Raw genomic sequence first — 14,016 nt, forward strand, 5'->3', positions numbered from 1 at the left:
TGGATTTGAAGGACAGGACCAGAGTAAGTTGTTAGAATAGGTCAGGCCTGGGCAGTGGTAGGAGGTTTGTAGAGGAGTAGATTTGAAACTATACATAAGGTAAATTCAGTCATATTCAAGGATTCTGAGGAAGACCAGAGTAAGGAATGGCCCCGGGTGTCTAGGAGGGGAGGCTGGATAGGTTGCTGATGTCACTCCCCAAGACGGAACCAAACTCAAACAGAACAGGATGGGAGGGAAGCCCTGAAATACCCAGAGGCCCCGGCGGTGATGGTGCTGCTCTGAGTGTCGGGGCAAGAACTAAGCTAAAGGTACATGTTGGGGAATCATCAGCAAAGAGATGGTAGGCGAAACTATCCAGTGAATGACATCCACTTCCTGAGAGTATGTGGCCAGAGGGAAGAACAGATAGCCAAAGAGGGTCATCTTGGGGAGAACAGAGTCCAGGAGGTAGAAGCCAGAAAAGCCTGAGAGTGGACAAAGAAATGAGGGTAGAGAGAACAGGGTGATGTTGCGACTGTTGCCCCCAGGAGCGTTTTCAGGAGCACAGCACTGGCAAGGGGACAGCGTAATGACAGTGCCTTATCTCTGCCAGGTCCTGCGGTTGGCGGGTAACTGTTGGCCTTGGCAAGTGAGCAGACTGCAGTGGGCACAGGGGCTGGATGTGAAGCAGAAGGACGGTGACCTTCAAAAGAGGGTCCCGAGTCAGCACCGTGCAAGCCTCTCAGCCCGACGACTTGGGTGTTCAAGAGAAAGAAACCAAGAGGAAAGGAGAGAGGATAAATTTAAGGGCAGGGCAGGGGTGAGGTGAGCAGTCCAGAGCAGACGGATGGATCTCTGAGAAGCAGGAGGGAGTCTGTGCTCTCTCAGACTCAGGGAAGACCGACCGTGGCCGTGCATGAACGAGAGGGGCTGGGGAAGGAAGAGCTCAGGGGTCCTGAAAGACGGTTGCTAAGGAAGACAGGAAGAGCCCGGATCACGGGGAAGGGAGGCACTGGGCCCAGCTAGACGTGGAGACTGCCAGTTTGTAGGAGCTGTGATTTTCTGCTTCGGCACCAAGATGTGTGTGGAAAAAGAGTGGCTGGGGAATGATTACAGTAGGGCCAGCTGGGGCAGGGAGCAGGGGGTGACAGAAGGGAATCGGTAGAGTTTGAGAGGTTAGCAGCCTCGGATGTGGGCAGAGGAGGGAAGAGGGCCAGGCTGAGACGGAAGGACAAGGGACCACTGAAGCTTGATTATTCTGCTTCTTGGTGATTATAGTGATTGCCGTGGACGTAAGCCCCACAAAAGTTGGGAAGATGGGCAGCTACAGTCAGAAAGGAAAATGTGGGGGCTGGAGCAATAGCACAGTGGGTAGGGTGTTTGCATTGCATTCGGCCGACCCAGGTTCGATTCCCAGCATCCCATATGGTCCCCTGAGCACTGCCAGTAGTGATTCCTGAGTGCAGAGCCAGAAGCAACCCCTGTGCATCGCCGGGTGTGACCAAAAAAGAAAAAAAAAAAAAAAGAAAGGAAAATGTTTTAAAATCCTCAAGTGGTTTCATGCCAGGCGGGGGCAGGAATCAGAGAGAGGCCTTGGGACGAGGTGTTTGGAGTTGAATGTAAGAGAAAGCAGGTGAATTGGATAACTTACCTCTCTAGAATTGGCAGGGTTTGGGATAGGACAGAAGGAAGCAAGCTGGGTGCCCAGCAGCCTTTGTGTCACAAAGGGTCAAAGCCTGGAGCTCCAGAGGTCAGAGGACAGGAAGAGCAGAGGGTCTGTTGCATCTGACCTCTGCAGAATAGGAGCTTTCTTAGGAGGGTTGTCTGAACACACCCTCGGGGCACAGGAGAATGCGCCCTCCGCAGGCCCAGCCCCAGGTGTGTGAGTTGTGAGAGATGACTCAGTCATGAGGCCTGCAGCGCTGAAAAGGGGCCTCAGCACAGTGAGCAGAGCTAAGGCGGGGGAAGACAAGCTAGGAGTGAAATTGAACATCGTAAGGCTGGTTCTCCACCATTAGGAGCTCTACAAAATCCACTTTATCCAAACACTCAGGCATAGCTGAAAGGAGCTGCGTTAATTGAAAAAAAAAAAAGATACTTTTTTTTTTTTTTGCTTTTTGGGTCACACCCGGCAATGCACAGGGTTTACTCCTGGCTTTGCACTCAGGAATTACCCCTGGCGGTGCTCAGGGGACCATATGGGATGCTGGGAATCGAACCCGGGTCAGCCGCATGCAAGGGAAACGCCCTACCCACTGTGCTATCGCTCCAGCCCCCCAAAAAAGACACTTTTAAGGCAGGAGAGATGGGGGCCGGAGAGATCGTACAGCATGTAGGGTGTTTGCCTTGCACATGGCCAACCCGGGTTCAATCTCCAGGATCCCATTTGGTCCCCTGAGCCCACCAGGAGTGATGCCTGAGCACAGAGCCAGGAGTAATCCCTGAGCACCACTGGGTGTGGCCAAAAACATCCAAAAACTTAAAAGGCAGGAGAGCCAGCATGAGCCCTGAGCACCAGGGCCCTCCAGTAGCCCCCAGGCACCACCAGGTGTGGCCCCCAAACATAACCAAAAAAAGACATTTCCATTTCTCTCTACTTAGAAAATTCCAAGGATTTTGTGAGCTTCGTGCTAGAAACGGGTGAAGACCAAACCTTTTTATGATCACAATGTTACAGGGACCTATCAGGAAATAGGGAAGAGAATAATAAACATAAATGTATAATATTATTTTAAGTAGTGGTCTGTGCCAGGGGCGGGGGTGGGTGACTAGATGAGAAGGGACGGCGTAGGGAATTGAGGACTCTCGCGTGATCAGGAAAGGCTTATGTAAGGAGTCGGCATTAGAGGTTAGAACTAAGAAAGAACAAAGAGTGAAGAGATCCAGAAAAAGAGCATCACGGGGCTGGAGAGATAGTGTAGGGGTCGAGGTATTTGCCCTGTTATGTGGCTGACCCTGGTTCCACCCCCTGCACCACATGCAGCGGAGCCCCGCCAGGCGTGATCCCCAAAGGCAGAGCCAGGAGTAAGCCCTGAGTACCACCAGATGTGCCCTCCCGCCAAAAAAAAGAAAAGAAAGAAAATTACAGACAGGAAATGGCAAGTTGGAGGATGAAAATACAGTCTGTGCTAGAAGCATAAAGAAAGTGGCATGTCTGGGGCATGGGGAGGAATGGGGTGGGGCCAGGGAGTGACCGGAAGTGAAAGTCAGGCAGGGCCACTGTTCTCAGGACCTTCCGCACCAGGACTCTGTAAACTGTTGGCCATGAACCCATACGGGGTCACTTAAGTGAATATGGAGAGTACGAAAAGAATTTCATGATTTATTATCAGTAAATATTTGGTTTGGCCTGGAGCGACAGCCCAGTGGGTAGGGTGTTCACCTTGCACGGCTGACCCGGGTTCGATTCTTCCGCCCCTCTCAGGGAGCCCGGCAAGCTACCAAGAGTATCTTGCCTGCATGGCAGAGCCTGGCAAGCTACCCGTGGTGTATTCCATATGCCAAAAACAGTAACAAGAAGTCTCAAAGTGGAGACATTACTGGTGCCCGCTCGAGCAAATCGATGAGCAGCGGAATGACAGTGACTGACAGAAATATTTGGTTTAAGTACTTACATGCCTATATTCCTGGGGTGGCATAAAATTTCTTGGGTGGAAGGGGTCACAAGTAGAAACCATTTAAGCAGCACCCCCCTCCTGGCTTAGCACGGGGCTCAGGGTTCACTTCAGGTACCCCGCGAGGCTGTGTACAGAGCCTGCAGAGAGACTGAGGTGATACTGTTACTACATTTAACAGGGCTTGGGGATCTTTGTGGAGGTTACAGGTTTTACTACTTTTCAGAGACTAGATATGGGTCGGACACTTGCCTTGCCCTTGATCGACCCTGGGTCTGATCCCGTAGGACACCCCGAGCTCGCCGGGAGTGATCCCCGAGTCCAGAGAGTGGGTTACTGAGGTAATGGGATGCAGAAGTGAGAGCCGGAGACATGTGAAATGCTTGGTGGGACCGTTTACTCCAGGATTAGACAAGAAACATTTCCTAAGGCTGCGGGTCCTCGCAGCCAGCACTTCCTGCACTGAGCTGCACGCTGCCAGGAGAGGAGGGACCGGAGGGAGGGAAACACACATCCCCGGCAGAGCGGATCAAAATGCCAAAACACAGATGTTCCGAAGCTCACCAGGAAGCGAGCGCTCAGAGCCAGGTTTAGATTAAAATCTGGTCGGGGTTTCATGCTCTCCAAGGGAAGCACTGAGTTAACTTGAGATCTCTGGCAGCCAAGGCAAGGCTGTTTTCTATGTCCCGTGTTTGGCTGTAGTTAAGGTCCTTGGCCTTCAGGCCTTAGAAGAGCTAATAGCCATCACCGTTGTTCTCCCTCAGCCCCAAGGATCTGGCTCTAATCTTGCCAGTCTACCAAAGTCTCTTTAAAAATGGTCCCCAGGGGGTAGGGCATTTGCCTTGCACGCAGCCGACTCGGGTTCGACTCCCAGCATCCCATATGGTCCCCTGAGCACCACCAGGGTTAATTCCTGAGTGCAGAGCCAGGAGTGACCCTTGTGCATCGCCGGGTGTGATTCCCCCCCACACCAAAAAAAGTAAAAATGTAATCAACCACAAGTGTGTGATGTGGAGGGTAGGTAAGATAGAGAAGGGACCAGTATGACAATAATAGCTAGAAATGATCACACTGGACAAGTACTGAGTATTGAAAGTAGGTGAAGGGATATACCTGACAACTTTTTAGTATCAGTATTGCAAAACACAATGCCCAAAGGCACCAAAGGCAGGGAGGGAGAAAAGGAGGGAAAGGAAAAGAGAGGAGAGAGAGAGATGAGAGAAGAGAGGGGGGAGAGAGAGAGAGGGAGAGAGAGGAAAGAGGGAGGGAAAGAGAGAGGGAGAGGGGAGAGAGGGAGAGGGAAAGGGAAAGGGAGAGGGAGAGGGAAAGGGAAAGGGAGAGAGAGGAGAGAGGGAAAGGGAAAGGGAGGGAGAGAAAGGAGAGAGGGAGAGGGAAAGGGAGAGAGAGAAAGGAGAGAGGGAGAGGGAAAGGGAGAGAGAGGAGAGAGGGAAAGGGAAAGGGAGGGAGAGAAAGGAGAGAGGGAGAGGGAAAGGGAGAGAGAGCAGGCTCGAGGCGGGGGTTGAGGGGAGGGAACCTGAGGACCCTGGTGCAGGGAACCGTACACTGGTGGAGGGGTGGGTGTTGGAACACTGTACAACTGAAACCTAATCATGAACAGCTTTATAGAAGTCTGCATCACAGTAAATCGATTTTAAAATCTTAAAAAATAATAAATTAAAAGTAAAATAACAAATCCATATTACTTTGTTTTTAAAAAAATGATCCCCAGAGCCAGAGATAGTCCAGCGGGTAGGGCGTTTGCCTTGCACGCGGCCAGCCTGGGTTTGATCCTCAACATCCCATATGGTCCCCTGAGCCCACTAGGAGTGACTCCTGAGTGCAGAGCCAAGAGTAACCCCTGAGCATCATCAGGTGTGACCCCAAAGCAACAAAAATTAAATATTCCCCCGGGCGAAGGCGAAAGCTGCCCTTTCTGCCACCCCGACCCTGAGCCCTTGTGCACACCTCACTCAGCCCCTCCCCTCCCACAGGGTCCGACCGGTATCTGGAAAGCCGGGACGCCTCTCGACTGAGTAGCCGGGACCCTTCCTCGTGGACAGTTGAGGACGTGATGCAATTTGTCCGGGACGCGGACCCTCAGCTCGGACCCCACGCCGACCTCTTCCGTAAACACGTAGGTGCTGCCCCCACCTGTCCTGCCCCGCCGTGGCGGGCGTCTTGCTCCTGCAGCTGTGGGCCGGACTCCCGCGGCCCATGGGCGTCTGCGTCTGCTCTGCATCTTGGCTCTGACACCACCATACCATGTCCCGCGGTGGGGGGGTCTGAGTCGCCCCCTAGAGTGGCCCAGGCGCTCAGGCCAGGCCAGGGTGTGCTTCCTCCCCCGGGAATGCATGTTCTCCCATCTACCTGCCCTGGCCTACGAGCTGCACAGGGCCTGGGCCCAGGTTAGGGAGGCCTCAAGCCTCCTCCCTATTAGCCTCCTCCTCACTCTGCTCCCTCCTGAGCCGCTGATCTCGCTGCCACCCGTCCAGCTCCAGGCACAACCCCCTCTGCAGTGCTCGTGCTCCTGACGGGGCGGGGGGCAGCCTCTTCCCACAGCACCCTGCTCTGCTCTTCGGACGTTTGGCTCTGTGGAGCAGACCTTTGATCATCCCCGTCTGCCCCGCCAGGTGGCCAGAAAGGGTGCTCTGGGATCAGGCCCCAAGTTGCCGCAGCTGCTGGGTCAGTGCCGGCTTGGTGGCAGGCGGGCCCTGGCCACGCAGGGAGCACGCCCGTGACAGTCACAGGCATGTTATCCGTGGAGGCTTCCTGGAGGAGGAGACGGGCTTGAGCGGGGACCTCACCCTGGGGAAGGGCAGCAGAGGCCCGCGGTGCCCGCACGGGAGGAGCTGGCCCTGCCCAGGAGTCCGGGAGGGTTGGGGAGGAGCAAGGACTGCAGGAGAGCCGGTGTCTCCGTTTGGGGGGCAGGGCTTTCTCACGCAGTAGCTCCAAGGTGGTGGCCCTTTCCCACGCCGCCGCAGGGCAGGGCCGCTGGGCTGGCGGGGCCCCTGACCGCCTCCTCCCGCCGCCCGCAGGAGATCGACGGCAAGGCCCTGCTGCTGCTGCGCAGTGACGTCATGATGAAATACATGGGGCTGAAGCTGGGGCCGGCGCTCAAGCTCTCCTACCACATCGACCGGCTGAAGCAGGGCAAGTTCTGAGCGGGCGGCCCGGCCTGCCTGGCGCGGGCCCGCAGGCGGGGGGAGCCCCTGCCCGGGCGCCCCCCTCCCGGCCCGGGGAGCCCCTGCCCGGCGCGGGCCCGCAGGCGGGGGCGTCCCCCTCCCGGCCCGGGGAGCCCCTGCCCGCTTGGGCCTTGCAGGCGGGGGTCGTCCCCGTCCCGGCCCGGGGGGCCCTTGCCCGGCGCGGGCCCGCAGGCGGGGGCGTCCCCCTCCCGGCCCGGGGAGCCGGCCAGGGCGTCCTTCCGTGAAGGACGGAGGAGCCAAGCCGCGGGGCCCCGGGCCGGCGCCGCCCGCCCCCGCAGCCCTGCCGGGGCGCTGGGCCCCCCTGTATTTACTCCTCGAGCCTGGCCGGCCGCTCTCCACGAGCCCAAGCATCTTCCCAGCAACGGAGGACGGGGCTGACCCCAAATGGAGCCAGCCCCGCAGTGGCCGGGAGCCTAGTCCCTGCTGCCGGGCTAGTATGACCCCGACCCCAGCGCTCCCCACACTTCTGACTCATGGTGCAAACCTCTACCTTTTTAGAAAAGAAAAAAAAGAAAAAAAATCTTTTCTTATTGCTAATTTATTGTTTCTGGCACTGGGGCAAGCCCCCGGCTGCTGCTCCTCTCCTTCCGGACACTGGCTCTCAGGAGCGGCCACCCCACAGAGACACGGTCCTTGTCACGGCCACTCCCGCAGCACCTTCTCTCTGGGGCGGCCCTGACCCCCGTGAAGCCTGGAACACCCCCGCACCCCCATCAAAGTTGGGAGGCCTGGATGCGGGCGCCCTTCCCCTTCCTTCCTCAAGGGGGCGCTCCCGCTGCCCCAGCCCCTCCCTGCCCAGCAGTGTGGAGGGAGGGGGTCTCCCGGCGGAGCCTGGTGGGCCACATCCACTGTCCACACGCTTCCTATGTAAGCATGTCGGCCTCGGAGCCTCCCCTGCTGCGGTCGGGACTTATTTTATGTCGATCTGTTTCTAAATAAAAGACAACATCGATGCCAGGGTCTCTTTCATCAAATCACTGCCCCCAACAGCAGGTCCTTGGGCGTGGACACGGCCGCCCCTCGGGATGAGTGAGGGGGTGAGCACTGCCTGCCCGGTGCCCCCGGACAGGCGGGGGTGACTCCCTGTCCTGAGGGCCGAGAGGACAGTGATAGGGTCCACAGCCCTCCGCAGAAGCCCCCAGCTCAGCTTGTCTTGGGGGGGCTGAGGAGAGATGCAGGCTAGGGTGCCCACGGGAGTGAGGGGTGGGTTGTCACCTGTGGGAAGGGGGAGGGAGGTGTGTTCCTGATGGGTCACAGCAGAGGGCAGAGAAGCAGCTGCCGCATGGGCACTCCCTGGCAGCAGCAGTACCTGCGCAGGTAGGAAGTGTCTCACCTGTTCCTCATGACGCACGAGGCTCCATGGGGGCAGAGAGCAGCCCGGCAGCGCCAGGAAGTGGTCTGGCTCCTGCACCCAGCAGGGGCTTCGTGCCGAGACTCCTGTGACTGGTTGTCACAATGTAAGCACGTCGCAGGAGCACAGCGAGGCGGTGCGGCAGCCACACAAGGCCTACTTGCGTGGAACTCCTGGGGGCTCTGGGTCTGGTTCTGCAGGGAGCCCCCAGCAGGGACGGGTTCACACACCCACCACCACTCTACACTTGCTCTTCCCCGGGACCTTGGTGAGGTTCTGGCCCAGCTCCTGTGAAGTGCTCAGTGGCCAGCCAGCATCGGTACTTTTGAGGCTGAACAGGCCCGTCTCTGTGGGTGGGCCTGGCCTGTGGCAACAAAGCTGTGGCCCGCACCTCTCAGGCCAGTCAGGACGGGCGCCCGTGAGCAAATAGGGGGTTCCTGGTACCCGCTGCACACCTGGCAGGACCCAGCGGGCAGTGATGGGCAGCGCTGGACAGGCCAGAGTGGCGTGGTTGATGGACACAGGCTGTGACATATCCCCAGCTCCGAGGTCACTTTCCTGATATCCTTCCTGCTCCCAAGGAGCCCAGTGGCCCTGCCGTGGCCCCCAGCGGGCTGTGCTAGGCAGTGAGCATCGCCTTCCTGCCGTGGCGCCAGGCCCCGGGGCTGGAACAGACCAGCCCTCCTCCCGCTAGTGTTCCTCTAGTTTCACATGCTGAAGCTGTAATTTCCCCAGTGCCAAGTGGGGTCTGTCACATACGGTCACAAACGTCCGGCAGGAAGACCCAGAGGGGCCCGGGGGATCGGAAGGCAAAGAGGAGGGGGGCCGGGAGAGCGAGCCGTGGGGTCAGGAGCTCAGAGCTGCGCATACCACAGCAGCGAGCAGGGGGCAGGGCCCACGGAAGGGGCTCCCGGGCCCCCCACCATAGTCTGTTCTCCCCAGCTTTGACCTCAGTCCCCGAGGGCACGAGGGAACCCGGCACCGTGGGCTTTCCGAAAAGCCGCTCCTTCCCGACAGAGTCTGGCCCAGCGGTGACCCCGGTCTGACACAAGCTGCCTTTGGGGGTTCCCCCAGCCCTGCACTGCAGCAGCATGGGAAGGTGCCACCGAGAGCTGCTGAGTGAGGAAGGCCCTGCTCCCCCACGGCCCCCCCAAACGGAGATTTCTGCAGCCATAAAGCGGGGGTCTCCTCCGTGCCCTGAATACCCACATCATCCAGCACCACAGCCACGGCGTGGCTTGACCCAATCGTCAACTCTGCTGGCCAGCAGCTGTACCCAGCCCGGTGTGGAGACCAGGGCTAGAGGGAGCCCAGGACAGTCGTGTGTGCTGGTCCCGCCCGCAGGGGGCTGGGCACAGCGGTGTCCCGTGGCGCCCAGGACCGGTGACTGAAGCTCCAGGCATGGGTGGGAGGAGGCATGTCCCCCCAGAGGGGACCCACAGCGGAGTGAGTGGGGAGAGGGGTCTGTGTGCTGGGGTGAAGTGGGGGCTCCCCACTCTAGGCCTGACACCCACCAGCAGGCATTGTGGCCCCTCGTGAGCTCACAGAAGCGGCTGGCAGGCCCCGCCCGCTTCCTGCCTGGCCCCTGCTTGCTGCCTCCCAGTGCCCGCACTGGCCAGGGGCGGGGGCTGCGGGAGCTCAGAGATGGCGCCCGCCCCTGCTCCCCCAGGAACCACCAGGGCACCAGGCCTCCCCTCTCCTCCTCTCCCGTGTGCCCTGAAGGATCTGATCTGAAAAGATGCAGCCCCAAGGCGCCCCCCACGCTGACCCGCAGCCGTGCGCAGGGGTGAGTGTGGGGCTGACACGTGTGCAAAGTGCAGAAGGGACGTCCCAGGGGTCCCAGCTCTGGGCCTCGTGCCTCCCACCCCTTTCTGCCCTGGCGACCAGGCAGAGATGTTCTGAACCGGGTCCACCGGCCTCCAGACTTGAGATCAAAGGCCATTTCCTGGAAGGGCCTTGCTTCCATCAGCTCCAAACCAAGGGGCACCGGTAGTCCAGTGGTAGAATTCTCATCTTCCCAGAGTCCAGGCTGGTCCACCCCAACGCCGGGGTACAGCCAGGTTCCAGAGACCCACAGGGCGCCCTGCCCACAGACCAGGCACCAGGAGGTGGTGGTGGGCCCCGCAGCCCGGGGCTCTGAGCAGGGTGTCTCCGAGGGGCAGTGTCCGGGGAGCAGGGGTCTCTGGCCAGGAAGCCCCAGGGCACCCAGGACGCCCCAGGCAGGGGATTGAGAGGGGAAATGGGACCTGTAGGCCAGTGACAGAGCACGGAGAGGCCGCAGGGACCCCCCAGGGTGCCTTGTGTGGGATGTGGGGGCGGGCCCCAGTGCTCAGCCTCTGACCCCTCCCAATCTCCTGTCCCAGGCCACAGGTGGGTGGCAGGCCCTTTCCTGCCGGCCCTCCACCCCCTCCCCTCCCCATCCCTGTCCAGTCCCTGCCATCGTGTGACACCCCAGGAGCCTTGGTGCCTCCGGTGTCCCGGGCGAGCACTGGGAGGAGCCACGGGCCTTGAGGACCCCGGAGTCCCCTGAGAAGAAATCCACAGGCTCGCAGGCGCAGAAGGCCTCATGGAGACCCCCACCACACAGCCCCTCCCCGGCGCCACGCCCGGGCCCCAGGAGGCGCCCGGCACCCAGCTGCTCTACGTGGGCCACCTGAACCCCCAGTTCTCGGTGCCCGTGCTCAGCTGCCTGCTGCGGGACACGCTGGAGCGGCTGGAGCTGCCGGTGGCGCGGGAGCACATCGAGGTGGTGCGGCGGCCACGCAAGGCCTACGCGCTGGTGCAGGTGCCCGCGCACAAGGCCACGCTGGCCGCGCTGCCCTCGCGCCTGCAGGTGGCCATGGAGGAGCACCAGGTCCTGCGGGAGCTCGTGGCCCGCGGGAAGGAGCTGGTGGTGGGGGAAGGCCGGGGGCCCTCCGGCCACAGAGAGGTGAGTGCAGGGCTGTTGGGGTGGGTGGGCAGCCCAGGGACCAGAGGCGCACGGGGAGGAGAGTTCGAGGAGTGATTGCATGACCTGTAGCCGGGCTCACGGGCAGAGGGCGGGGGCAGGAATCCCAGGGAGAGACACAGCCTGCCCAGGGCAGAACCCACCAATGGGCACCCGGGAGGCCCTGGTTGTCCTCCAGAAGACACCAGGCATCCGCAAGAGCAGCAAGAAGGTGGGAGGTCCGGGAGCCCCTCTCAGTTCGGAGGCCCGTAGCTCAGGCCCAAGGCCCCAGGTTGCTGCTCTGTCCCCTAGACCAAGCCAGCCTGGGTCTCAGCAGCCCAGGTGGGATGCACGTAGCCCCCTGGGGGCTCCAGCTCTCAGCTCCTGGGAAGAGAGCCCTTCACACCCACCGCACACACCCCAGATCCCCCATAAGGGGAAAAGGAGGAGAAAGGTGCCTGCCCCATGCTGCTCCCAGGATCGGGGGCAGAATCAGAGCTCCTGGGGCCAGAACAGCCATAGCACAGCAGGCAGGGCGTTGGCCTTGAACGTGGCAGACCGAGTTTGAGCACCGGCATCCCATATGGCCCCCCGAGCAACGCCATGAGTAATTCCTGAGAGCAGGGCCAGGAGTAACCCCTGAGCATCGCCGAGCGTGACCCAGAAAACAAAAGAGAAAAAAGAATCAGAGCTCCTGCCCGGAGGGCACATCAGCAGGCAGGGTGCTGCCTGCGCCCCCCAGGTCAGGGCTCCCCACCCTTGCTGGGCCCTTATAGCCCTCTCTTGACCCCTCACCAGCAGGAGGACAGTGGCCCCAGCCCAGTGACTAGCCCAGGGCCCAGCCCTGGCCCTAGCCCGGGCCCCAGCCCCCCGCGGGACTGGCTCTCCACCTCCCCCAGCCCGCCCAGGACGCCACGCTGGGGCAGCCTCCAGGGTCAGCCGAGCACCGTGCGCTCTGACAGCGCCCTGGGGTACCAGGAGATCCTGGGCCAGGAGCGGCTGTTCCAGGGCGCCTGCCTGGGCAGCGAGACGCGCAACGTGGAGTTCAAGCGGGGTGGCGGCGAGTACCTGAGCCTGACCTTCAAGCACCACGTGCGGCGCTACGTGTGCGCCTTCCTCAACAGCGAGGGCGGCAGCCTGTTCGTGGGCGTGGAGGACACGGGGCTGGTGCAGGGCACGCGCTGCAGCCGGCGCGAGGAGGACCGCGTGCGCCTGCTGGTCGACTCCATCCTGCAGGGCTTCCGGCCGCAGGTCTTCCCCGACGCCTACACGCTCACCTTCATCCCGGTGGTCAGCGCCACCACCCACGCCCCTCTCAAGGTGGGCGGGGGTGGCGGGGGTGGGGGGCTGCTGCTGGCAGGCACTCCTGGGAGGGAATCGGGCGCCACGGGGGCAACGGTCAGGACCGGGCGGCCAGCGCCGCTGTGGCTTCCCCCCCAGGTGATCCGTCTGAGCGTGCACGTCCCCAAGACCCCCGTCGAGCCCCGGCTGTACGAGACGGACCAGGGGGAGGTGTTCCTGCGGCGGGACGGGAGCATCCAGGGCCCGCTGTCCGTGCACGCCATCCAGGAGTGGTGCCGGCAGGTGTGTGGGACCCGTGAGAACGAGGGAGGTCCCTCCACACCCCAATCCTGCTGCCACTGTGTCACTGCTCCGTGTCTGGGGGAACCAGGGGCGGTCCAGGGCTGTCTGCCGATCCCCTTCAAAAGAGGGAAATGGCAGGTGGTGGCAGGGAGCCAGCCGGGAAGCAGAGGAGGGCCGCGGGAAGGCAGTGGCACAGCCCCTGGCCTGCATGCGCAAGGCCCTGAGTCTGATCCCTGGGACAAACAACAAAACACCTTCCAGAAATTAGAGGCGGGGCCAGGAGCTGGGACAGGCAGATGGGTGGGGATGGCAAAGGCCTTCAGAGCTGCTGGGCACTGACAGGGGCTGGACACGCTCCGGCATCCCAGGGTCCAGGCTCTGTCCTCAGAGCCCAGGGGCATGGCTCCACCCAGCGGGGGTGGGCTGGAGAGCAGCTGCCGGCATCCAGCGCCAGAGCCAGCCCGGCTCAGCTCTCTGCTGTGCCCCTAGAAGTGGATGGCCGAGCTGAGCAAGCTGGAGGAGCGGGTGAAGGCGCTGACGGCGGAGAAGGAGCAGCTCCGGCAGCAGCTGCAGCGACGCCAGCCCCAGTCGTGCACCTGCTGCATCATGTGAGCGCCCGATGGAGGCCCCCACCCGGCCTCCCAATAAAACCCTGGGGGCCGCTCCCCGACCCTCGAGCACTCGGGCCGCCCCGACGAGGCTCCATTCCCAGTTCAGAGCTCAAGTCTCATTCTGGCGTGATCCCCGAGGAACCTTCCAGAAAGACTGGGTGAGAACTCAGCCCCCCTTGTCCTGGGCCTGAGGACTGAGGGCTCCAGGAAGATCCTCTTGCCTGAAAAGTTCATCTGAGCAGGCTGGGGACTCAGCTGTGGGTGGCCACAAGGCCGGGAACTAGTTTCCTGGAGGCACCAGCCTTGGGGTTCTCCGTGAAAGCGAGGCTCTTGGTGGAAGGGCTCAGTCAGGGGTCCTGAACGCCCTACCCACTAACCTGCTGCGGCAGAGCCAGACCGGGAGCGTTAGGGGTCAGTCTGTCCCCCTGTGCCTTAAAGGGCATCTTGGAGGTTCGGGTGGGTGTTACTTCCCTTCCTCCTGCAAGACAGTGGCGAGGGGTGGGAGTGGGCCGCTTTGCAGGCACTGCCAGGGTGACACACTCCCACACGTGCCCAGGGCTTCTTTCTGGCCGCCCGGCTTCTAACTCCACCCGAGCCCCTGTAAAGCGGCCTCGCCAGGGCTTGTCCCGAGCTCACACTGCAGTGCTGCGCCAAGGGGCCTTGGGTACACTGGGAGCCAGTTCATGAGAGTAGTCTTCTGAGGTGGTGGTGGGAGGGGACACTTATTTTCTGAAAAGGGGGCATA

The 14,016-nt window shown here is 61.1% G+C and overlaps 2 protein-coding genes across 10 annotated transcripts in view; both read left to right on the plus strand.

The window, feature by feature from the left end:
• The window catches only part of SCMH1 (Scm polycomb group protein homolog 1), a 211,157-nt gene extending 203,406 nt beyond the window's left edge, over nucleotides 1-7,751 (plus strand). For all 9 annotated transcript variants that reach the window (XM_055138836.1, XM_055138835.1, XM_055138842.1 and 6 more), the window contains 2 exons: nucleotides 5,588-5,730; nucleotides 6,632-7,751. In XM_055138836.1, coding sequence (XP_054994811.1) covers nucleotides 5,588-5,730; nucleotides 6,632-6,757 — 269 coding nt within the window. In that variant the 3' untranslated portion in view covers nucleotides 6,758-7,751. The remainder of the gene's footprint in view (nucleotides 1-5,587; nucleotides 5,731-6,631) is intronic.
• A 2,965-nt stretch (nucleotides 7,752-10,716) lies between these two features.
• Nucleotides 10,717-13,272, plus strand: SLFNL1 (schlafen like 1). The gene is made up of 4 exons (XM_004614302.2): nucleotides 10,717-11,079; nucleotides 11,878-12,396; nucleotides 12,517-12,660; nucleotides 13,150-13,272. The coding sequence occupies exons 1-4, from the start codon at nucleotides 10,717-10,719 to the stop codon at nucleotides 13,270-13,272; spliced, it is 1,149 nt and encodes a 382-aa protein (XP_004614359.2).
• The last annotated feature ends 744 nt before the right edge of the window (nucleotides 13,273-14,016 follow it).

The sequence above is a fragment of the Sorex araneus genome, chromosome 5, assembly GCF_027595985.1.
Source record: "Sorex araneus isolate mSorAra2 chromosome 5, mSorAra2.pri, whole genome shotgun sequence".
NCBI classification, from domain to species: Eukaryota; Metazoa; Chordata; class Mammalia; order Eulipotyphla; family Soricidae; genus Sorex; species Sorex araneus.

Bases quoted from the DNA above. Each gene is read 5' to 3' on its own strand.
- SLFNL1 (XM_004614302.2), top strand. From the start codon at position 10,717: ATGGAGACCCCCACCACACAGCCCCTCCCCGGCGCCACGCCCGGGCCC. The intron at 11,080-11,877 runs GTGAGTGCAGGG...CCTCACCAGCAG, and splicing joins GGCCCTCCGGCCACAGAGAG to GAGGACAGTGGCCCCAGCCC. The intron at 12,397-12,516 runs GTGGGCGGGGGT...CTTCCCCCCCAG, and splicing joins CCACCCACGCCCCTCTCAAG to GTGATCCGTCTGAGCGTGCA.